This window comes from Silurus meridionalis, chromosome 20 (assembly GCF_014805685.1).
Source record: "Silurus meridionalis isolate SWU-2019-XX chromosome 20, ASM1480568v1, whole genome shotgun sequence".
NCBI classification, from domain to species: Eukaryota; Metazoa; Chordata; class Actinopteri; order Siluriformes; family Siluridae; genus Silurus; species Silurus meridionalis.
Window position 1 is genome coordinate 2356160 of NC_060903.1, and position 25824 is coordinate 2381983.

The 25824-nt window shown below is 39.8% G+C and overlaps 1 protein-coding gene across 2 annotated transcripts in view; it reads left to right on the forward strand.

Annotated features, from left to right (window-relative positions):
* The first annotated feature begins 1109 nt into the window (after positions 1-1109).
* tmtopsa (teleost multiple tissue opsin a) overlaps positions 1110-25824 on the forward strand; it is a 46486-nt gene continuing 21771 nt past the window's right edge. For both annotated transcript variants that reach the window (XM_046875846.1, XM_046875844.1), the window contains exons 1-3: positions 1110-1510; positions 5737-6065; positions 18856-19089. In XM_046875846.1, the coding sequence (XP_046731802.1) occupies positions 1153-1510; positions 5737-6065; positions 18856-19089 (921 nt within the window). In that variant the 5' untranslated portion in view covers positions 1110-1152. The remainder of the gene's footprint in view (positions 1511-5736; positions 6066-18855; positions 19090-25824) is intronic.

Genomic DNA, 25824 nt, shown 5'->3' on the forward strand with positions numbered 1-25824 from the left:
CAGGACCATGGACAGCGGTCTTGTGATGTTCTTACTATAAAAGGACGTTCCTACATGCACAGTGTGTCCCCTCATTAACACTGAGGTGGGTCTAATTTAAGCTTGCTGAAAGCTCTAGGGTAATATGAGCCTGTCAAGAATCTAGACACCATAAAACACCTGCATGAATTAAGGTAAAAAATAAATCTAGCTGTCCTCCAACACTGACAGGAGTAAAATGTCCTCCAATTCAGACCCTACACTTACAGCTATAGATTTCACTATGCAGTGCACTTTCTCACCATTACCACTGCAGCAAGGCTGGAGATGTGCATCAGAAAAAGCTAAACTATGATGTATTATATATTAGTAGTTGTAAAAATAAACTACAGATATGTTATTATTACAGAATAAACAAAAGCAACAAGTCTTATTTATGACTTTTAGGTAAATCAATCATGTGATTGAAGGAATTGTGATCTTTTGGCCTTTTTACCATTTGTTTTGCTTTTGTTCAAGCGGTTTTGGGCAGATTCATATTTTTAGGCAAATGTGCGTGTGTGTGTGTGTGTGTGTGTGAAAGATAGCGGAAGTGTATTGTGTGAACGCGAGAGAGAGAGAGAGAGAGAGAGAGAACACGTGTATTTATTTATATCTTAGTTAGGACGAAATGTATCCACAAAACCTGCATTATCTGTGACCTTGTGATGACCTTGTGGTTTGTCCCTATAATACAACAATGTTTTTTTTTTTTTTTTTTTTTTTTGTTGCAAAAAACAAACAAACAAACAAACAAAACTCTTCACACAACTGTTCACTCTCTCTCTTTCTCTATGTTTCTACAGTATTTCTTTCTTTCTTTCTTTCTTTCTTTCTTTCTTTCTTTCTTTCTTTCTTTCTTTCTTTCTTTCTTTCGTTCTCTGTCTTCTCTCTATTTGTGTGTGTGTGTGTGTGTGTGTGTGTGTGTGTGTATGAAGAGAGGGCGTCCAATCACCACTCTGTGGGGCAGAGCCACTCCAAACTTGTCACATCTCAAGGAATAAAGTACAAAAACTACTGTATGTCTTACACACACACACACACACACACACACACGTCTTACTCTACTGAACTCGAATAAAACCCTTTGATCTCCGCGCGTGTGTGAGTGTGTCAAATGCGCGCGGTCCGGCGATGGTTTGGTCCAACGGGAGCGCGAGCTGCTGCTCCGAGTCTCCGGGGTCTGTCTCGGACCCCGGGGCGACTCGTGACTCTGCGCTCAGTCTGAGCCCCACCGCACACTCGGTGGTGGCCGCGTGCCTCGGCTTCATCTCCACCTTCGGCTTCGCGAGCAATCTGCTGACGCTCGTGCTGTTCGGCCGCCACAAGGCGCTGCGTTCCCCCATCAACCTGCTGCTCGTCAACATCTCATTCAGCGACCTGCTCGTGTGCGCGCTCGCCACACCGCTCAGTCTCGCCGCCAGCACGCGCGGACGCTGGCTCGCCGGACGCACCGCGTGCGTGTGGTACGGATTCGCTAATTCCCTCTTCGGTGAGTGCGCGTGGTCTGGGGTACATTTCAGGAAATTTACATCGGGTCCACTGCGCCAATTCTCTCATTCTCTCATCCATCAATCCATCCATCCATCCATCCATCCATTCATTCATTCATTCGCAATCAAAGTTGCATGTGCACTCCAGGGTACTAAACGGTACCTTTCATTCTTCATAGGCTCGGTTTCATCAAGTACCCTTCAGTATATAAGCCCGACCTATGCATTGAACGCTAATGCATCCACATAATTCATTCATTGGTACCTTTAGTACCTTTAGCTTGTAGATTTAAACTAGAATGACTGAAGCATCCCCATAAAATCCTTCACTTACTTTAAATCTGTATCTTAAATCATACACTAGTACCCATACCATAACATGGAACGATCCAGTTTAGTACCGTTTTTAGAGACTGTGAGGTGCAACTGTGTAATACCTTGTATTCACACAGGATAGTAAAACCTTTCACACGTACAGCTTTGGTACCTTTAGTACGTTTTTGTTACCTGGAAAGGTAAATGTAAAGGACATGAAGGTCCATTTGGGTTATTTAATGCTTCCAGATCCACATTTTCCAGTAAAAGATGCTTAAAAAGGTACCAAAAGTGGGATCCAAATGGCACGGTACATCTCTAGATGGTTCAGGATGTTTGCAGGCATCTACTTCTTTAAAGGTCCACAATCTTCATGAGGTGGGACGTGACTGGAGCTGGAGCATCCTCAGGATGTCTCGGGATGGAGAGAGAAAGAGAAGCAGTGGAGAGGAATTAGCGTAGCTGCTGTTCATGATATTAACAGCACGAGTTGATAATGTGATGTGATCAGATGTTCTGGAGCACAAGGTTATGATGTGATGTGTGTTATGTGTAGGACTCGCTAAAAAGATACGGTTTTAATCTGCACTTAAACTGGGAGAGTGTGTACCGGGCTGTTACTGAAGGTACCACATTAGAAACAAGGTGAAGTTTAGTAATTTTGTAATTTGATTCCAAATTTGACATTATGTTGCTTTTTTCTTACTTTCAGATGTAGCATTAGCACATTGGATACCTGAGTACCTTTTATTATTTATCTCATACACTATGTGGACAAAGGTATTGGGACACCTGACTTTCCCATGAACCATATGTGGTTCTTTCCCAAACTGTTATAGCAAAGCTGAAGGCACACAATTATACAGAGTTTCTGAAAAGTCCATGAAATTTTCCCTTCACTTGAACTAGGAGACCCAAACATCTTCCAGCATGACAGTGTATACAAAGCAAACTCCATGAGGATGTGTTTTGCATGTGCTGGAGTTGAAGATCTCTTGCTATAGGTCTGAGGTCTATAGCGCTCAGAGCTCTATAGCAGGACACTCAAGATCTTCCATTGTAAGTCATATCTTCATGGATCTGGCTTTATGCAGGTTTGGGTCTCGTCCTTCATTTGAAGGAAATTTCAATTCTATTGTATCCAAAGAAGCTCTGCAATTATGAGTGCCTTCAACTTCAGCATCTACGTGAGTCTATTACACAGTGTGATGTCCAAATATCTGGTATTGATGAGCTTAGGATGCAATGTGTCTTACATATATTTTTTTCAGGGGGAAAAAAAACCCAGTGCAAATCTATAACAGAATTGAGTTAAATGTTCTTTGTGCTCCGTGAGAGACGGCATGATAATAACGAACCACATCTGTAGGGACTGGGGGCAATAAAGAAAAGAAAATGATATTTTATTACCATAAATGTTTTTTAATCGAGCGCAGCGATGCAGAATTAGCCGGGGACCAAGTCAGAGAGCAGATGTGTTTGGAGGTAGAGCAGCGATTTGGCAAGAATGAAGTGCATTCTTCTAACACGCTCGCCTTCGCATTGAGATTTCGACCTTATCAAAAAACAAAAAGTGTAATTAGCGCTCGTTGTTGGTTTTTTTTATCCGGCAAGCTGAAAAGATGACTGTTTTGTTCAGCAGAAGGAGGTCAGCCGTTCAATAAGGAAATGCGGGGTTCTAATCGCGTTAGATTTAATGAGCATGAAGTAGCCTGTAATGTTTTCACTGGATGCCTTTTTCCAGACTTCTCTTTTCATTTGCATTCGATTAACACCATTTTTCATCAATTGGAGCTCCAGAGATTTTCTCACCATATGCTGCAAAGCAAATTGCTTAATGGATTCATGACAAAAAAAAGGATAAGTCCTTTAAGACCACTTTAAACCTGCATCATTAAAAAAAAAACTAAGTCAGATTTGTGATCAGAACAGGATCGCAAAAGGAATTTTTTGCTGTATTTTGTATTTTGCTTTTTTGCTGGTATGCAATTAAAAAGCCAGGCATCTTTAAACTCTCTGGGTCGGAACGAGTTCAGCTCACTCTTTGGCATCAATTTCCTAAAGTGCTTAGTTTGATTTTCCGCCATATTGGATTTTCTTTTTAAACTGCATTTTTAGTTCAAAACTGGTCCAATCATCACAAACTTTGGTACATGTCATAGTCAGACTACACCCCACAAAAGGTAGCAGAAGAATATTAACTACGGTAAAGGATTTGCATGTGATGGACAAATAAATCTAAAAGCAAAGCCCCCCAAACAGAAAGTGATGGTTATCTCAATAACAACTTCAGTTTCTAGGTATAGGCAACTGAGTTGCATGGTGTGGTGGAGCATTGTGGTGGGATCCATGGTGGGATGGTGACAATAGGAATCTCATCCAGAATGCCAAAAAATCTCAAAAACTGCCCTGACCTGAGGCTACACAACAAATTTTGTGAGAGCACCTTCCGGTCAAAAGCCACTAGATTTGGCTCATCTCATCTTGACACCCTGCTCCCTATTTATTCATCTAGATCTTTTTTTCTACAGCCAATTACAAATCAATCACTGATATTGAAATCCATAAAAATGGTGCTTACCACTTTAATTTCGAATAATATTTTACTAGCATTTATCTGGTTTAGCTATTTGTGTAATCCTAAGAGACACAAACTACCTGAATTGTCTTCCACATAAACAATCATTTAAAAAGGAGCCTCAGCGGAGAAAGTTCATCCGTCTCCAGCTCAAAAAGTTAGACCTACCATAAGTGATGGTGATGCGGATTTTTCTCAGCAGACCTTAAGTTTGTCCTGCGTACATTGATTACTCTATGCTTTGGCTACCAAATCAGACATTAGAAGACTACAGAGGAGAGTCCGGACTCCTGAGAAGAATATTGGTGCTCCTCTGCCCATTCTTCACAAACTCTACACCACTAGAGTACCAAAACAACCATCCCATTGGACATCACACAGACATCTCACCACCATCTGTTGCCCTGGCGCTACAACACTGAGCACCTGAACTTTAAGGCACAAGAACCATTTTTTTTTCCACAGGCATTTTTGTCTTCCACCAAACTGACATGCATGAGATAATTATAGCAATAAAACACGTTTAAAGTGGCTACAAAGTAAATCTGCATTTAAATGCACTAAATATTGTCTGAACAGTAGCTACACACTGAGATCTTGTGTGGTGGACTAGCCGTAAGCGCGAGGATCTGACATGCTCAGCAGACCTTTAGTTAAAACGATCAGAGCACACTGCAGAATGGTTCCCCCCAAGAGTCTGACTGGTTCTTAATTGCCATGAATTTGCTCGTGCCTGTGCCTAAAGCAAACAAAGCAAAGCAAATACCCGCTAAACGTATACCCTGCTGACATCCAAAGCATTTGTTTTCACCAGGGTAATCGACATAATGTTGTTATCAAAACAGCCTTTCATGATATCCAGTAGATTTGGCGTGCGATTACACTGCCATGAAACTTGTGCAGGTCTGGCATTAGACAGAAGAGCTTTGTTTTGATCCGGTTGTTCAGATTTGTCCACTCGAAATCGGGCCACTTCGCTATTCTCCTCTCCAGGCCTCCAATTAAAATGGAATCGTTAAAACAAAAATATTTGTAACGACGTTTGAATATGAGCCAAAACCCAGATCCGTCTGTGGTCCGGGTGCTGTTACGCCTCTGAATCAAAGGAGCATTCATCTACAGCAGTGCAGTGATTGCCTGGTTGAGTGCTGATTGTTGTATTTGAATAGAAATAGAAACCCAGCGCTCTCTTTTTCTGTGCACATTGTATCAAATCCTCTACTTTACTCCTTACTTTAAATCCCTGCAACCTTTTTGGAATTGGGATTGGGATTCTCTTTGAACTTTATATCATTGTATAATGATAATGTATCCCATCATGCCTCTTTCTAGGTATTGTGTCGCTCATCTCCCTGGCGGTGCTTTCCTATGAGCGCTACTGCACCATGATGTGCCCGACCAAGCCTGATGTCACCAACTACAGAAAAGTTGCACTGGGAGTTGTGCTGTCCTGGGTCTACTCCCTCATCTGGACTCTGCCGCCATTCTTCGGTTGGAGTCGCTACGGACCCGAGGGGCCCGGAACCACATGCTCAGTGGACTGGGCAGCCAAGACGACCAACAACATCTCCTACATCATCTGCCTCTTCATCTTCTGCCTTATCCTCCCGTTCCTTGTCATAGTCTACTCTTATGGGAAGCTGCTGCATGCAATCAAGCAGGTAAGACGCCTGGTTCGAAAAGCTTCTCTGGTATACAGGATGGTGTGTCCTGGAGGTTCTCAGTCCTTTAGGTGTGGTTATTTTGAAGTTGAGTAATGTCAACTAGACCTCTATCCGGTTGGATTCAAACATTTCACCACTGATCCGAGCAGCTTGTTCAGTCTGCGGGAAGTTGGCAGGATTCCACAAATTTGTCTGCTCCAGGGTTGAGAATCCTCCATGAGTCTTCCTTATAATAAGCTCCACTCTTCTGGTAAGGCTTTTCACTAGATTCTGGGAGTGTAGCTGTGGGGGATTCAGCTACAAGAGCATTAGATGAGGAGGTCTGGGGTTTAGTTGATGTTCCAGGTCATCCCAATGGTGTTCAGTAGGATTGAGGAGATCTGTATAGGACACACAAGTTCTTTCATTTCAGCCTTCACACACCGAAAGTGGGCGCTCAGTGGTTAGGAGGTTGGACTTTTGACCAAAATGTCACAAGTTTAAATCCCAGCTCTACCAAGCTGCCACTCTTGAGCAAGGCCCTTATCCGTCAACTTCTCAGCTGTCTAAATGATATAATTGAAGGTAAAAATGTAATTGAGTAAAAAGTAAAACTTAAGTACAGTAACAAATTCCATTTACTTCGTTACTGTCCACCACTCCAAACATGTTCAGTAACTTGAACATTGAAAGCCAATAGTCTGGAAGATCATGTCTTTGAAAACAGACACATTATTGACAAAAATCAGCACCGAACCTGGAACACACCTTTTATTTCCTTAATTATGCCAATGCCCAGGCAATGAAACATCAGCAGGGTTTTGAATAAAATTTGAGTCCAATAACACCAGTGTGAAGTCTGTATCTCTGCTTATTAATAACACCCTGTTGTGTTGAAACGCTTCCCTCACCTTTTCCCTTCACGCACACTCTTCTCGTCTTCATGAAGCCGCCACAAATCTCCCCGTTTAATAAAGCACCTCTCCGACTGTACGCCAAAGCGAGAGTGATCATAATGAATCTCCTTCACACCCCTGACACCCCTGCTAACCAATAACCCAACAGAGGAAGCGGGAAACAATAGGGGGGTTGCAAATCAGGGACAAAGCTGCTTCCCTGCAGCGTTTTGTTCTATTTGCAGTGTTGTGAGTTATGGGTTTTGGCGCAACAGCTGCTTTTTTGGGGGCAGGAGAATAATCAATGGCAGGAAGTCACTGCTGTTTATTTTAATTCAACACCACATCCAGGTGTGTTTTCTATTTTTTCATCCTCGCAGATCACAGCATATTGGCATCGCTTGGATTTTTTAAAAATCATTAACAAAGTCGTCATTTGATCCATTTCTAGTTCCTGTTTTCTGAGTAACAAGGTGTTATTTTATGAGAAAACACAGTCTGAAGACTTTCTCATGGCGAAAAAAAAGACTTCAATGAGTGAATCTATGAAAAGAAAACGTCACTATATCAATGATTAGACCACGGTTCTTCAACCACTGACCAGATTTATTTAGAAAATATTCTCATGTGGGTTTTCTGTTTAAAATGGTCCAGTGGGTTTGGTCTCTCAATGCTGGGGGCTTAGTTTCAAAGATGCTAAAGCAATTCTGAGAGCTTCATTGACTCATTAGCTTATTTATCTGCACATATAATACAAATGAGGTCCAGGGCATGTTACCTGCCTAAAGAGACAAATTCATACTTTAGATGCAAGTCATGTTTTTGGTTAAAGGCTGCTTTATGCCTTTTTCTTGTCTATCTTTCCATTTCCACCACTGCTTAGTATTTTCAACCTTCTTCACTAAAGAAACCTTCTAGAAAATTTAACACTCAGGTTAATAATTAGCTGAACCTGTTGCTGTTGATGTTCCTCAGGCCGTTTTCACACTAATACATTTTTGTCTATTTCTCTCTACGTTCTTGGCCTTCCGCCCACACTGAGAGACCTTTTTGAAAACGCTTTCCAAAGCGTTAATAATAACAATAACAATAATAATAATACATTTTTCAACTTTTATTTTTGGCCACCAAGTCTCTATGAAAACTTTGTTACCATAGAAACAATAATGTTAATGTGATTAGAATTTCATCCAGAATTGCTGTTGTTCAACATCAATCAAAACCTTCTGACCAATCAGAATTGAGAATTTAACAGAACTCCATTCTTGATTGATTTCTTGCTTTTTCTGTCTCTTATTTCCTATAATAACACTTACTTACTTACTTACTTAACTCTTACTCGTTATTATCCATAAGACAATTTTTCTGCGCTCTTTTGTGATTTCTGGTCGAGCGAAAACTATAAAAGCCAGCGATAATGAGCACTTTGTTGTTTACTTCAAAGTCCGAGATAAAAGCTTAGTTTTTTTTCAGGTTTTTGCAGACAGTAGGATGAAGAAGAACAGAGCAGATGTGTTTTTTTGAGACATATGGTTAATAGTGTGAAACTGACGTGAAGGTCCAGCTGTTACTTAATGCGCTAGACATTATGTACACTTAAAGCACAGGGTGGTGCGTGTAATGAAGGTCGCTGCTGTGTAAGATCTTGCCATTTCTGAGAATGTGAATTTCCTTAAGTGGTCCAGCCAGAGCTCTGACTTTAACCATATTGAACATCTCCTGAGAGACCTGAAAGTGGCTGTTTACTGGTGGTCCCAATCCAACCAGACTCAATTTGAGAGCATTTGCCATGAAAAATGGCAGAAAATCCCCAATCCAGATGTGCAAAGCTTGTTGCTTTATACCCAGAAAGACTTGAGGCATTAACTGCTGCCAAATGTGCTTCAACTAAGTACTGAGTAAAGGTCTGTTTTATTAAAAATAATTACACAAATTTTAGTTTTTGTTTTCATTATTTTTATTATAGGAAAGCATTTTTGTTGTTGTTGCTAAAATCATATTTAACTCATGAGTGGGAGACACCAACATCTGTAAGTGAGTTCACAGTCTAAGGTGCTACATGTCCTTCCTGCCATCAGATTGGAGATCACCCCCATTGAGAAAACCTTTACTGCATGCTGAATGTTCTTGGTTGCTACTGGACAAATTACTAGAAAAACTTTTCTGCTTGCCAGCAGTCACATGAACCTGGATGAGGGCATCTGCCCAATGCTATAAATGTAACTTATGTATCTTATCAAATTGTTCAGATTTGCCATTTTCCATATGTAAAGTGTTCCTGGGCGTTTTTTTGTGTGTTTCTCGTAAAAGTTTCACTTGTAAAAGCGCAGCTGTGAGATAAAAAAAAAAATCAGATTCAAATCTTTACTGCAGTTTGTGAGAGTTTTTACATTTTGGAGCCGCAAAAGCAACGATTCCAATCAGGGAAACTTTGAACAGAACAAGAGCTGGTGTAGAATTAATCACTGTGAAGGTTATTGGCTGTGCTTCTTAGTACACACACACACGCACACACACACACACACACACACACACACACACACACACACACACACACACACACACACACACACACACACACACAAAGACACACAGAAAATAGGAGCAAACCCTGTCTGCTTTTATAAACAAGAAAATCGAATCAATAATTCATTGGTATTTTAAGGAACACCAACGAATGCAATGAAAAAAAGATCTCACAGCTTTTTATGATAATATTTCATAAAAGAATTGCTGTAGAAAAAGTAGTATAGTAATAGACGTGTGTACATGAGAATGCAAAATGATTACAGTGTCAGGATTACGATGTTCAGAAATGCAGCACACCAGGTGTACACGTGTACTTACTATCTATCTATCTATCTATCTATCTATCTATCTATCTATCTATCTATCTATCTATCTATCTATCTATCTATCTATCTATCTATCTATCTTTCTGTCTTTCTGTCTGTCTGTCTGTCTGTCTGTCTGTCTGTCTGTCTGTCTAAAAAAAACAAGTCTATTTATCACCCCTTTCTCGATGTGATATTACCCAGCACAAAAAGATGCAATGGAAAAAATATTATGCTGCAATTCACTATGGTACTGATAGTTCACTTCTCTCTCTTTGGTTCAGACAGACAGCAAAATTATCAATTTACTTACAGTTGTTCTCAGTGGCTCGCCTTTGTAAAAAAAAATAATAATAAAAATAAATAAATAATATTTTTTTTTTAATAAAACCAGACGTTCTTTTCCTGTTCTGTCTCCAGGAAGTTACAGCTCTACCTCTGCCATGTTAATCTGTATTCTTTGTGACTCTCAGGACACGCCTCGAGAAACGGTTTAGCGAAGAGAAATCAGTCTACATATCAAATATTGGTCACAAACTATTGCTCACATTCTAAATAATAAGTATCTGATAATTACTGATAATTATATATGAATAAATTGTTTTTACAGATGCAAATATATTAAAAAACGATGCATCGCGAATCAAATACCAATTTATATCCGATACACACTTTGAAATCGATGCATCAGATCGTCAACTTTTATGCAGTGTATCGGGGTGAATCTTATCCTCCCTAATAGCAATAGCTCACTCACAAATATTCTAATTATCTGAAGGTTATTTCAGTTTCATTTAGTAAATTTTGTTGTATAGTTCCTTTTAATAATGGAGATTGGGATCTTGTGGATACTGTCATATTATTCCCCATAAATCTGGAGTCACACAATTGTCTTTGGATATGGTAGAATTACATTTTCCCTTCCTTGGAACTAGAAGATCCAAACCTGTTCCAACAAATCCAGCTCCTCAAAGATGTGCTTTCCATAGGTTGGAAGTGTGTAAAAGATCTCCTGCGATAAAGCTGAAACATTACTGAACACCTTTGGGATGAATTGAAATGCTGACTGCACTCCAGGCCTCTTCACCTTCTCATCTACACAGTACCTGACTTTACAAAATCTAGTGGAACATCTTCCCAGAAGAGTGGAGGTTATTATAACAGCAGACGAAGACTAAATGTAGAATGGGATATAAAATACGATGCAAATACGAATCTATTGCTCAGGTGTTCACAAACTTTTGTCTATAAAATGTATAGAGAGTAAAATTTGATTTGAAAGTAATAAATGTATCGTTAAAGAGTGAACCAGAGGTGACGGTTGTGAGGAAAAGATCTGCCTCAGTTTATATCAGTGCATTAGTATCACTTCTAGTACTATGAAAGCTTATTTGGGGAAGCTGAAAAGAAAGAAAAGATACAGATTTTCACCAGGAGGTACGAATCACTGTAAGAAAGTTATCCGATGGATTAACAACGGGTGTGGCTTCTCCGGGATTTATTTATAACTAGGCGATTTTGCATATAATATTGGTTAAAAATGTATATGTAAAAGTGTTGTATAATAGCGATAATCACACTCCCGAGCGCTGTGTTCTTCTGAATTTCAGCACAGCTGTGATTCCCCACGGGCTCGTTCCTACCGCCTGATATTTAATACAACAGCACAACATTTGCAAGTGTGATTTTTGCTCAAATAACCACTTTGGTGTAAAATGAATAATGCTGGGAGCGGCATAACGGCAAGCGAACTCTGAGAACCTCTGAGCAGACCTTGTTCTGCCAAAAAAGCTGGTACAAATCAATCGCTTTCCCTCGTAGTAATGTGAAGCAAACACACTTATAACAAACGTTTCGTTTATGTTTTCAGCATTGCATCATGCCCCACTGGACCAGTGGTTGTTGTGTGATCGCCCACATTTCCAACAACGTTTGTTGTCTTTGATCCATTTGATCATCTCCACATTACTAAATGTCTGGAAAGAGTTACACTGGCTTAAGTAATGTTCTGTACTGTTACAGTATGGGCACAGATCGCCATGCTGGTTTGGACTGATTTGAGGGTGGAGGTACCTGGGCTGCTGCTTCGGGGGTTCTGGGGGTTCAGACTTCTGTCCATGTTGGACAGAAGTCTGGATTGGGCCTGGTCTTGGTTGGTCAGGTCCTCACAGTCTTGATGCCAGGATTCAAAGTTGAGCCACTCTGCTAGATCCAGTAGAGTGTAAACTGATAAGGCATGTGTCGTCTGAATTTGGCATAGATCTGGGGGTAGTTTGGTGAGCAGAAGGGTTACATGTGAGCCGCACTGTAAGTCCATGTTACCTCAAGAGTTTTCAGGAGTTGAGCGAGGAAAGAGCTTGCCATGTGGGCTTCTTGTGAAGCTTCAGATCGGAGACGTGTGTCTCTGTACAGTGCCAATGCGCTGCCATCAACGCGCCATTTTGGACAAGGCGCCTGTCACGCTCAACATTTTGGCTCCTGTTGCTGCAGGGAGCGAACAAACTTATGCCACTTCAGCTGGTGTGCTCTGATGACTGCGTGATGAGATTCTCAATGTTCAGCGTTGTGGGTGGTGCATGGAATTAGCATACATTTGCCTTAACCGGGTCTTATGTAGGCTGCAGGAGTCTCTCTCTCTCTCTCTCTCTCTCTCTCTCTCTCTCTCTCTCTCTCTCTCTCTCTCTCGTTCTTTCTGCCAGCAAAAATGTGAAGATTTTGCCATTTATAGATATATTTTAGTTTAAGTTTAGTAACACGGCCTCTGTTCTGTTCATCGATCGACATATTAAAAATGATTCAGGTGTTTGAAAAAGGCAACATTTTGCTTTTAGGTTTTTTTCAGATTTACAGTTAATACATAAGGAATAATTGAAATATTAGTAAAAGAACAAACACCCACCGTGGGAACGCTGCCACATCGAGAGACATTATTTTTCTATTATTTTGTTGGGAAAGAAGGTATATATTCCACTTATACCACAGTGTTGTATTTCATTTTAGAAGTAAAAATAAAGGCTTGAGCCATTGACATGCAGTTATTAAAAAGACAGAGAGAAAAAGAGAGAGAGAGAGAGAGAGAGAGAGAGAGAGAGAGAGAGAGAGAGCATTCAAGATAGAGTAAAAGAGAGAAAGATGAAGAGAGAGCAAAAAATAGTGAGACATAATGAAAGAGCAAGAGAGGAAGTGAGAGAGCAAGCAAGATAGAGTGAAAGAGAAAAATAGAGAGAAATCAAGCTAGAGAAATATGGAAAGAGAAATGAGACAGATAGCTAATCATCCATCCATCCATCCATCCATCCATCCATCCAATCATAAAAATATAAACACTTTTGCTGCATATTATGGATTAGAAACTAAAATGATCTGCTTTACAAGAGTTGGAAGTGTGTGGAAGATCATCAGTGTATATAATAATGTAAGTAAAGCAGTGTAAATGATAATTTTTCTGTATAATTACTAGATGCAATGTTGCAAAATAGTGATCCTTATTAATTGTGTTAATGTAACACATATGAAATGAACAGTGTGGGATTTACATTAGTGCAGTATTAGTGTTTATGGATGCAAGTCAGAAATAATGGTGGGTCCTTGCACCCCAGGCCTCCTCACCTCACTTCAGCTTTACTGTGGATAAATGAACACAAATGTCCACAAAAGCTAGTAAAACATCTAGAAAAGTGGAGGTTACTATAACAGCAAATATGGGATTGAATGGGGAATGGGATGATAAGGAATGTTCAAATCTTTCAGTCAGATGTACACAAACATTTGTCCATATACTGTAGTGTATTTTTTCTAGAGTACCAGAATTTATTATGCAGGATGTTTATAGTGGTTTAAAAGTTGTGTTGCTGTTTATCAAGAAACTTTCAGTTCCTATGACCTCTCTTTGTAATCTGTGTAAATGTAAAAGTCACATTGGGTATTGTAGATGTTTCGTCTCTTGAGCTAACAGACCAAACCCTGGCTGTGTGATGCTCCCTCCAGAAGCAGTAATCGAATCAGGTTTTATCACAAATTTCTGAATTGGATTGTGTGTCTGGCCAGCAGAGAACTTTATGAGATAATTGACACGTGTCAGTGTTTATCCTGTTAAGCCTCATGTTTGGCCGTGGTTTCTCCACACAGCCTCGTTCTCACCTCCCGTTCCTGAATTAATAATTCTGCTCAGAGGCGTTCTGTTCGCAGTGCGCCGGCATGCCGAGGGCCAGCGAGACGGGATAACGACTCGCGGCTCTCATAAATATCAGGCAACGGGCCCCGTCGTTTGTCAGACTTATGAATCTCACCTGCATCTCCTGCTGGGATTACGGATCTCGATGCGTGTGCTGAGAAACTCCTTCTAACTGATAGCTGAATCTTTCATTTCTTTTGCACAAGGATTTATTGTACACATATAATTAGGTCCGAAGCCAGCCAGACTTCCAATTCCTTTTTGTGAGTCTTTTCGTTTCTGGTGCTAGTTTGAGGATTTCTACTTTATTGGAGATAAAGATGCTGAGGCAGGAACGTTGTTTAGCTGAAAGAGCAGCCGCTTTGCCAAGCCGTGCTCACCAGATGGGTGTTTTATTGTTTAGATTTAACCTTTTGGTATGATAAAATATGACACGGGGACAGCGTATGTACAGTAATCTGCACCAGGGGGGTTGTTTTGATGAGTTAACACGCTGTGTTCAATAGTTGCTGCTGTGGAGCTCGACGATTAGCGAGCCAGAGGGTGTAGCAGGCAGCTGATAGTACGTTGTTTTGCTGAAAAAAAAGAGAAAAAAATTAGACAAGTGCACAAGACTGCAATAAATATGTGTATAAATTATGCAGATTTTCAAAGCCTCAGCATGAATGAGATGAAAAACAATATGAAATTTACCTCCTTGTCCACAAAGCTTAGAAAAATAGCACTTGATCCAGCACATCCTATTATTTAATTGTTCGCTTGAATTTTTTTTGGTAAATAAAATTTATCACGGTGCAGTGCGAACGAACGCATTCTGAGCCGCAGGTTGGACAACGCCGATCCCATGCCGCCAATTTCGAGTCGGATCACAGACTCGCTGCTTCTCGACTCAAAATATCCGACCCTGCCTCATTTTCCGTATCAGAACATGTCGGAAAAAACCTCTCGTGTGCCGATACGGAAATCGAATCATCCATTCACAACAGTGCATTAACCAAGATCAACACAACAGGCTCTTCAACATGCTAAAATGAAACAAACATGTCGATCAAAAAAAAAAAAAAGACGTAATGTAGTAAACCAATATTTTAAAATGAAGGAGCTTCAATTAACAAATAAAATGACAGTATCATGTCACAAAGTAGAAGAGCATTTAATATTTAATGGACAAATACAATAAAAAAAAATATTGTAGATACACTAAAACAGAACATTCAAAGCTGACTGGGAGGTGATGCACCTCTCCGTCTCCCAGAGGTCCGATATTTTTATTCAACTTCAATAAAAGCCGGTTCTCAAAGTTTTTGGAATTTTTGGTAAACAAAAAAACAACAACAGTATAGTAACAAAGTACATTTACTCAAATACCACTGCAGGTCAGCCAGTAAAAACAAACAGCAGGAATTCGGATGTTTCATGAACATCATTTCCTTTCATGAAATCCTGTACTGAAATCTAAATTTGGACTTGACGTTTGATTGATTCCAGCGAACAAACCATTCGAAAACCATTTGATGCGTAACACTCAAGATCGGAACCCACGTACGTCTCAGTTTCCAGCCCACGTTAATTACTTAAGTTTTCCAGATTTCATGGAATGACTCACTCAAATTTAGATTCCTGATCACTTATTAATCTGATGCCACATTGCAGTAATGAATATTAAACAGGCAGAGCTGAACACAAGCCAGTTGGACATGAGCTTCCTCCATACGAGAGTCTCGCTTTTACAACGCTGAACTTTTACCCTCCTGTGCTCCTGAATATATTAATATGGTCCAGGAAAAGCAGTAGGAGTTATAATGACTGTTTATAACTGTCAGTCACAGGCATAGGTGAGAAGTAACGATGACTTTGATATAGTGCTTAAGTAGATTTTCAGTGAAATGTCAATATGTTTTCTTCGTATTTTTCAGCTCATCAACCTGTTTCTTGTCATTGCATGGCTTTTTCAATCTACCGCTGGTGTGTCATTTCCTGTCTCTCACGCACCACAGACGTAAACTAGTTTATGAAGCTCACAATCAGCAGACAGAAGGCAGTAAGAAGTCTGGGGTTAACGTGGATGAGACAGAGGGAGTCAGTGATGAAAACATGAGTGAGAACAGACACATTCCTGATCACATGATCATCATCTTTTTTCTGCTTGTGTTTTATATGGTGGATGTTCAGCCTGAATACATTCATTAGTTAACAAATTTGAAATTCGTTTTGTATTGATATATAAATTAGGGCTGTCAAAATAAAGCATGTTTATTCATGTATCCTAATCAGATATAAAAAGAAATTAAATAATAAACTCCACCTATTTTTTTTTTGGACCAAGCATCAGATCAACATCCCGGGAATTAACCCTCTGGGGTCGACAAACGCGCCAGCGCGTTTTGTGGCATTTTTTCCTCATAACGCTGAGATGAATTTAACTTAATCTTTCTTTTATGATCGTACAGATAACAGCAATACATCATTCGAACCTGTGAAGGGTCAACTTTTATTTTGTACACTCATAATAACAACAAAACGCTGTGCTTTTGTAAAATAAAGAAAACAGTCAGGGGGCGCTCTCTGCCTCCTCTCTTCACAGACACATAAATAAAACAACCTGAATCTCAGTGAAAACTTGCCTCACAGACATAATAAATACATGAATAGAAATCGCTAAATGACTACTTTCAAATAATCGAATAATAAACAAACAAATATTCTCTAATTCTGCAATTCGTATGGAAGTTAAAAGAGGTACAGTTTCTCGGTATCACCTCATTAACCATCCGTGTGGAAACATAGCCAAGGTTCGGTTCAGTGGCCTGAAGATTTAATTAATTTATATATATTAAAAAAACATAATTAGTTAAAAACATTTGCAAGAATATTTAAAATTCATGCTCTATGTTGGGTTTTTGTTTTACTAACAATAAACACATTTGCATAAAGCATCACTGTTTGTTCATGCCCATGTTGATTAGAGTATTAAAAACTTCAAAAGTATGAATTCAATAGAAAGTACAGACATTTCTGTAAAAAAATGTAATGAGTAAAAGTAAAAAGTTTCTGATACCAGAAACTTAACTTAAGTACAGTAAGGAAGTATTTGTACTTTTATACTTTCAACCTCTGCAAAAAACAGTCAGAGTGAGAATGGGAGTATTAGAGCAGAGAAAATAGTCTAATGTGCAGAACTCCTGCTACTCCAGGACCAGATCTGGAAATCTAAGTGATTTAAAAATAAACTTTTTGTCATGCACCATTTAATGTAGCTATAAATAGATAAAACTTGACAAGGCAGAAGTGGCAGGTCATTTATGCATGCGTGAAGCCAAAAAGTATGAATTGTGTCAGATGAATACACTATACAGACAAACATATATGTGTTTTTTGAAGATCCCATTCGCTGTTATAGTAGCCTCCACTCTTCTGGGAAGATGTTCCACTTGATTTTTGTGAAGATTTGTGATATTTCAGGGAGATTTCAGTGATAGGAAACTCTGGTACTGATGTAGGTGGGGTGTGGAGGCCTCAAGCCTCCACACTCAAGGCCTCAAGCCCTGAAAAAGAAAGAGATAGAGAGAGAAAGAAAGAGAGAAAGGGAGAGGGAGAGAAAGAGATATAGAGTTAGAAAGAAAGCAAGAGAAAGGCAGATAGGGATAGGAAGAAAGAAAGCGAAAAAGAAAAAAGAGATAAAGGGAAAGAAAACAGAGTGTGCAAAAGTGAGTGTGCAACCAAGAGAGAGAGGAAGAGAGAGATAGAGTGAGAACAAAAGCAAGAGGAAGAGAGATTAGATAGGGAGAAAGAATGCGAGAGAGAAAAGAGATAAAGAGAGGGAAAAATAGAGAGAGAGAGAGAGAGAGAGAGAGAGAGAGACAACAAAAGAAATTGATGTGAGATAGGGAGAAAATAAGTGAGAGAGAAACAGAGATAAGAGGATAAAAGAGAGCACAAAAGAGAGATAGAAAGATGTGTGATGTGTGCAAGTGTGAGAGAGAGCAAACACGAGAGAGAGGAGAGAGAAATAAAAATAGAGTCAGAAAGAAAGAGAGGAAAGAGAAATAGAGATAGGGACAAAGTAAGGTGAGAAAAGAGAGAGAGAGAGAGAGAGAGAGAGAGAGAGAGAGAGACAACAAAAGAAATTGATGTGAGATAGGGAGAAAATAAGTGAGAGAGAAACAGAGATAAGAGGATAAAAGAGAGCACAAAAGAGAGATAGAAAGATGTGTGATGTGTGCAAGTGTGAGAGAGAGCAAACACGAGAGAGAGAGAGAAATAAAAATAGAGTCAGAAAGAAAGAGAGGGAAAGAGAAATAGAGATAGGGACAAAGTAAGGTGAGAAAAGAGAGAGAAAGAGAGAGAGAGAGAGACAGAGAGAGAGAAAGCATGGGAGAAAGAGAGCAAACAAGAGCAGTGGAGAGAAAGTGGTAGTGTTAGAAAGAATGTGAGGTAGAGAAGGAGAGAATGAAAGAGAGGGAGAAAGAAAGCAAAAGACAGAAAGAGATAGAGAGCGAGAGAGCAAGCAAGAGAGAGAGAAAGAGTGAGAGGACAGGTGTGAGACAGCTAAAGGGGAGAGAGAGAGAGAGAGAGAGAGAGGGAGAGGGAGAGAGAGAGAGAACATTACTTTTGACAGTATTGAACTGCTGCGTTGCTATAAACAGTCATAACAGTTATAATTGAAGTGAGAATAATTGAAATGCAGTGCAGTTTGGTGCCTCATTACCTCAGAAACGAGGCGTCAGGCGTTTTTCTCTCGGTGCACGACAGATGACTGAATTATTTCTGCATCATTCGCATAAACGGAATATTGAGAGGTTGAATATTGCAGTGCATTCGGATTATCATCATTATACATTATTACGCAGAACTTTCACTTGTGCTGGATTGACAAAACTGTATTTATTTTTTTGGTCCTGAAGGTGAGCAGCTTGACAACTTCGACCAGCCGTAAGCGTGAGCAGCGTGTCCTCGTCATGGTCATCACGATGGTGCTGTGTTATCTGCTCTGCTGGCTCCCATACGGCATCATGGCGCTGCTGGCTACGTTCGGAGCGCCAGGTCTGGTGACAGCTGAGGCCAGCATCGTTCCCTCGCTCTTGGCCAAGACCAGCACCGTCATCAACCCTGTCATTTACATCTTCATGAACAAGCAGGTGAGGACGAGGATCTGTTTCTGATCAATATACTGATTATGATATTCTGATCTATACTCTATACAGTATCTAGATTTTGAAGGATCGAAGTAACCAATATGTGAAAGCATCTTCATGGTGGGAGCTTTTCAGCCATATTTATTTTCACAGATCACACATTTTTATGTATAATTTTTTTTTTTTTTTTTTTAAATGCAACTGGAAACTTCTGTCACCAAAACAAATTTATTGCAAGTTTAAACATACTTGCTCAATAAAGCTCTTTCTAGAGCTTCTAGATTAGCCAGAGTTGTTTCCTAGATGAAAATAAACTGGTTTACAGACACCTCAAACCTCACTGCACATGTACAATAACTAGCTTAGTTCTTCACTTTCTAGCTGCTTGCTAGGCTAGTTAGCCGATTACTTTAATCCATAACTGCAGTCTACTTGTTTTAGCCTGGCACTATTTCAGGATCTATTGTCAGGTAAAAATATAAACTAGCAACCATTCCTAATATTAGCCTTAACATATATGATTTTGTGTTTTATTGCTCTTTTTGGTTGTTCAAGCTAATACGCTAGTGTGGGACTGGATTCTGATTTGAGTTAAAGAATACCTGAGTGCTAACTTTTTTATAGCACTAAAGTCATAAAAAAGATCTAAGCTGCCACTGTTGGGCCCGTGAGCAAGGCCTCTCTACTGTGCACAAGTTCACTGTACTGCAATGTATATGTGATAAGAGGGAGGTGGCAGCTTAGTGGTTAATGCATTAGACTTTGTATCTGAAGGTCATGAGTTTAAATCCAAGCCACACCAAACTGCCATTCCTGGGCCCCTAAACAAGGCCCTTAATTGCAAATCGCTCTGTATAAGTGTGTCTGTCAAATTCTATAAATGTAAGTAAAACACACAAAAAGATGAAAGAAAGATGAAAAGACAAGACAGACGCCAGCGACGCAGACCCAGCTGAAAGCGAAATACCGACGACTTTTCTTATGAAACAACCATTGGCCATATTTAAGCGACTGCTTTGACCTTTAACGCAAGAAAGGGATCAGATTATTATGCAGTGTAAGCTGTGTTTACCCAAAGCGACTGAACTGGCAGCTTCTCGACATCAAACCTCCGCAAGCATGTAGAGGTCAGTTAATAATAACATATCTTTAGTTTACATAATTGTACTGTAACATTGCTCACCGTGTGACATTGCTAATGCTAGTTAGCACCAGGATTGGAAATGGAAAATTGTTAATGCACAATTAAACTTTATTACCAATGTCACGATTTAAGTGTCATATGAAATAACCGAGGTGTTATATTTTAGAGTAGATCTGCTGATGTTCTATTCGATTTGAACGTTGAATGGTGAACGGTGTATAAACAACCACACACTTTTGTTGAGAATGCAGTGTCCAGTCAAAGCGTTTTGATTTGTCAATTATTTTTTATGCGAAAGTGCATAACTCACATTAGACTAGTCATTGATTAGGCATTAGATATTTATTAAAAAAATTATAATTTTTGCACTTTGATTAGTAAAGGTGTTCCTTCACCTAAAAACAACTCGTTTGCGATTTTTATCCCTTTTTCCTTTTTGAACTACAGTCAACCACCGATAATTCGCGGCTCGGAAAATTCGCAGGTTCTCATTTGGAACCTAACTAACAGCAAGTTGCGGATTATCTTAAAATCCATGGGAATCCGCAGTGGGACCGAATGTTCAGGAATAACATTTTAAACTACAGTATGTTTTTACAAAAACTTACAGAAAAATCTTTTAAAACACATTATTGTATTATAGAGATTATAATTATAATGTCTAGATGAATTCACTCAGGAACCATAGGGGCTGCGAGGGTGCATCCAAAATTCGTGGATTTTCGGAACTTGCTGGGGGTCTTAGAACGTAATCCCTGTGAGTTCCAGGGGACCACTGTACACTGAAATCCCCCCAACGACATGCTGTTAAAAAGTAACTCGGTAAATTTTACTCTGAGTAACAAATTAAACCTGTGGATTGTGGATGCTATTTCTTTGTGTTATGAGTCCTCTGGTCTTCCCCACTCCAGTCAGGGCTTATTCCAACCGAAGTATGGCAGCCTCTACGGCCTGGTCCATTGGAGTTTCTCTCCAGGACATTGTAACGCTGCGGGCTGGTCCACCCCGCTGACTTCTGTCAGGTTCTACGACCTCGACATCAGAGCCACTTCCGGCCCCCCCTCTTGCATACCAGTTGTGCTCAGACACACTAGGCAGGAACTGGTCAGTATGGCGTGATTGGACACTTGTTCCCAAAGCTTTTTTTGATGCAGCTTGAGTTCCTGAAAGGGAATGTCACTAGGTTACGCATGTACCCCTAGTTCCCTGAGGGAACAAGAGCTGCGTCAATGGGCCATACTCCCTGCATCCCTGCAGTGCTTACCTTCTCCTTTTTCAGAAGCTAATACCGCTTCCATCACTCACCTATTTTGAAGATTCCTGGTTTACGCGACGTCGCCCGCCAATGACATCACGACTTGCCTATTGGCCGGATTTTACACATGATTCAGAGCGTGAACGACGCGTGGCGTTCCCAAAGCATTTTCGACGCAGCTCGAGTTCCTGAAAGGGAACTCTATCTCTATGAGTCCAAATTCATATAAACCACTTGAGTTGAAACTAAAATGATGCACCAGCACTGGACTCCTTGCATTCAGCGTTATGATGGATATTTGTCTAGTCATTTATTTGCCATTTTAGCAACTCTGGAGTGTTTTTTTTTTTTTTAAAGATTTAGCAATTATCATGATGTCAAATTTGAATACATGCTTATTTCACAAAGCTGGCTCTCTGCAGAAATGAGTCGTTCTCATTTTGTGATTCCCCATGCAATAAAATCAGACGTGTAGCTTTATTTCTTCACACTGCTGGCTCAGTAACGACGTCTAAATGCACCATGTCGCTGTCGAGCCTTCGAGTGAAATGATTTAATTCATCATACCATCATTCGAGCTGTCAGCCGTGTGATTCAGCACGCAAGGAAAAAACTAGTAAAAAACAGCAGTGTTCGCTGTATAACTGTTAAAGGAAGTTTTGGAAAAAAGTTAATATCCGTAACTCAATAAAGGGACCAAAAAAAAATTTATTTGCCTGCGGATTTAAATTAGTGTTTTCTATAAAACAGAAATGTTCTTATCAGTATCTTATGGCAGTATCTGGTTATCATGAAATAAACCAGTGCCGGAGTTTATGGTATGAGCGCCAAGATGACGGAGGAAACAGATCTCGAAAGTCTATTGATTTGGATGGACAAGTAAACCAGAAGTCGACAAAGCTGATGGTGAGAAAACATGACCATAAAAACGTATTGTTTAAAGTTATTGTGTTGTAACTTGGTTGTATACGGAAATTTTCAAAAATCAAGCACGCTGTTGCAAGGTTCTACATGGAACCTTGAATGTTCCTCTAGAATGACAGACAGAGGAACTCTTCAACTTAAGCCTGTCGAGGCAAGTCAACTTTGAGCATCTGATTCATGTCTTATGTGGTCATGGAAATTGGTAAATGTAATCCGTTACTGTACTTGAGAATTATTTTTTTCCGCGTATCTGGTCAATTGATCAATCACACAGAAAGTCTCTTGTCTTCACTCAAACACTCAGAAAGGAGAGCCGGGGACTGAGTGATGTCACATCAGCCTTCAGGGTTTCCAGTGGGAGAACTGACAAGACCTGGTGTGACGTCACATCAGTAAGGAGAACTAAATGCAAATTAAAATTTAAGAAAATCAAATTTATGACACAAAAGGTCCAAACCCTCAGGAGCCCAATTCAGAAAAAAGAGGAAAGAAGTAGAAAAGAAACGTGCTGTAGATAAAAGTGTGTATGCAGCTCTTTCACTTATCTCGCTATGATGATAGTAAAGGCAAATGCATTTAATGAAATAGGCGAATAAGTGTATATCACTTAGGTAATGTTGTTACCTGCTCTGCTTTTAGAGCAACAATATTTCATTTAGTTTGCGTAACATTATAATTTATAGTATGTAGTTTATCATAATGCGTGTAGCAACAAAACAATAACATCCTGACTAGTGTAGTTGGATTGTAGTTAAACAGCACTTGATTTGGTTGGGTTTATTCGAGGTGATGTCATAAAGGTTTTGTGCGATTGTACTGAAAAGGTCCTGAACTGATTCAGTAAGGAGGAGAATCTCCAGTGCAGCTCAAAACCCTCATTTAAAAGACGTATATTAGAAGGATGTAGATGTTGTATGTATTTAGGAGTTTTATGGTTCTTGGTTCTGAGAGTCGAATCGAAGCTCTCAGAAATGTCTACAGATTTGTGGACTGCTCTAAGAATATGTTTTTCTCATCCAGTGAAGGTAGATGAAGCAGCTTTTTTTAAAGCTTAAGCCCAAGAGAGAACCGTGAAAGATTAAAGGGACACATTTACTTTTACTGGAGTCGTATTTTACCGAGTGGATCTCTACTTTTACTCAAATACATGCTTTGTGTACTTCCTCCACGAATGGAAATTGTTTTAAGAACCACTGCTTCAGGGTGCAAGATGAAATTGAGCATATTCAGGCCACTGACTGATGTTCTTTTGGACACTAAGTGGAAATCAGAGAACCATGAGGAGACACTGGACTGGAATCAGGACCATTATGCAACAAGCCGATCAGATCAGATCACTTTTACATTTGTTGCATTCGGCAGACATCCTTATCCAGGGTTATTATCTTTAATAATTATTTAGACAGCTGAGCAGTTGAGGGATAAGGGGGTCTTGCTCAAGGGCATCAGCTTGGCTTCCACTGCATCAGACAGACATCCATATCTAGGCTTACTTACATTTATTTCATTCATATAATTGAGCAGCTATTAGGTTAAGGGCCTTGCTCAGGGGCCCATAAGTGGCAGCTGGGAGTGACTGGGATTTGAACTCAAGACCTTCTGATCCAAAGGTCAATGCCTTAAGCGCTACTCTCCCCCAAACGCCTTCTCAAACCAGTTTCCATCTAATGTGACCTGGGATGGAGATCCTTTCTGGTTTTCTTTGTGGTTCTTCTTGTTTTCTCCTCAAATATGCTGACATTCTAAGTGTTTATGGTATAGACTCCAGAACCACCACTACATCTGACCAGGAAAAAGGGGCTCATTACACTTAATCTACTCAAGTAAAAGTACTGTTACATCAATGTCATTTGAATGTTAACTGCAGCTATTGCAGCAGTTTATATGAATTGCATTCCACATCCATCTTCATGGTTCTTGAGTCTAACCCTTCACAGTAACTTGGATCTTTAGACTGTTCATGTGGAACCATCCTCCATCCAGGGTTTCAGAATGAACAGGATCGCTTAAATTTTTTAAGCTACTTAATGCTAATACATCATTCTATGATCCACCCTCTCTTGTTTAATCTCCAGACAAAACGCAAGCATTGAAACCATTTGTCCACCTTATTTATTCATTATACTGTAGCTCCATTGTGCTTCTTTTGCAGCTGCAATAATCCTAACACTGAATAATTACCCCCTAAATCCTGGGTAAAGGTGCAGCAAATCTACTACAGTGCGATTTAGGGAACTCGTCTCAAACGACCGGAGTTAAAGAGGAAATCGGTATGCAGGATCGATTTTTGTGTAAAGTTTCGGGAATTCATGTGCAGAACTGCTTTGGGCTGTGAAACACAGATCCATTGATGTGTTTTGAGACATTTTCTTGCAAAGCAATTATAAACCCTTAGGACTTTTAACAGAAGTGATCTTCAAACCTTCTGAGTTCTGAGTCTATACAGTGAGATCTGCAACTTCTCTTCATTTAATATCGAAATACTTAATGCCTCTAGGGCGGCGCTCACGTTCAACTCCTTTTGGCATTTTCTGCATTTGGGTTTCAAAGGCACATCTCATAGCACGTCTTAAAGCACGCGGTAAAAGGACATTTTTTCCTCCACTTGAACTAGGAGACCCAAACCAGTTCCAACCTGGCCATGAAGATGTGCCTTCCATTAGTTAGAAGTGCCACTAACACCTTTGTTGCTGAATGATCAAAAATCTTCAAAAAATCTAGTGGAACATCTTCTCAGAAGAGTGGAGGGAATCATAAGAACAAATTGGCTAAATCAAGTCAAGTCAGGTTTATTTCTATAGCGCTTTTCACAACAGACACTGTCTCAAAGCAGCTTTACAGAAATCAACATCAAGGTGAATGGTGTGTGTTTATCCCTGATGGGCAGCCGTGGTGACTGTGGCAAGGAAAAACTCCCTTAGATGGTATGAGGAAGAAACCTTGAGAGGAACCAGACTCAAAAGGGGAACCCATCCTCATTTGGGTGACATCAAGAGTTTGATCATAAATCTTTCAACAATACAGAATACTGGAGAGTGAGGACTAACATGAGCACTGGAGTATAAGATTATAAGTGATGTTCTTTCTACAGTCTTCACAGTCTTTATCGTTATAAAACTAGGAGCTACTGAGCTCAACATTTGTGGAATGTGGAATGTGATGCTCAAAAAAGCACATACTTATGTCCAGGTGTCTGCAAACTTTGGCAATACAGTGTATGTGATTATACAACATGCAAACAAAATGTGGGACTTTGTGTGTTTTCATTGTCAGTTATTGTGGAGAGAAATTGTTCAACATTATCATCAGATGACAGATTGTACAATTATCACTTGATCACTTGATGTGTTCCAGAGAATTAAGATCTCTGAGCAGGATTTGTACCAATATCCAGCTCTAGGCGTAAAAAATCTTG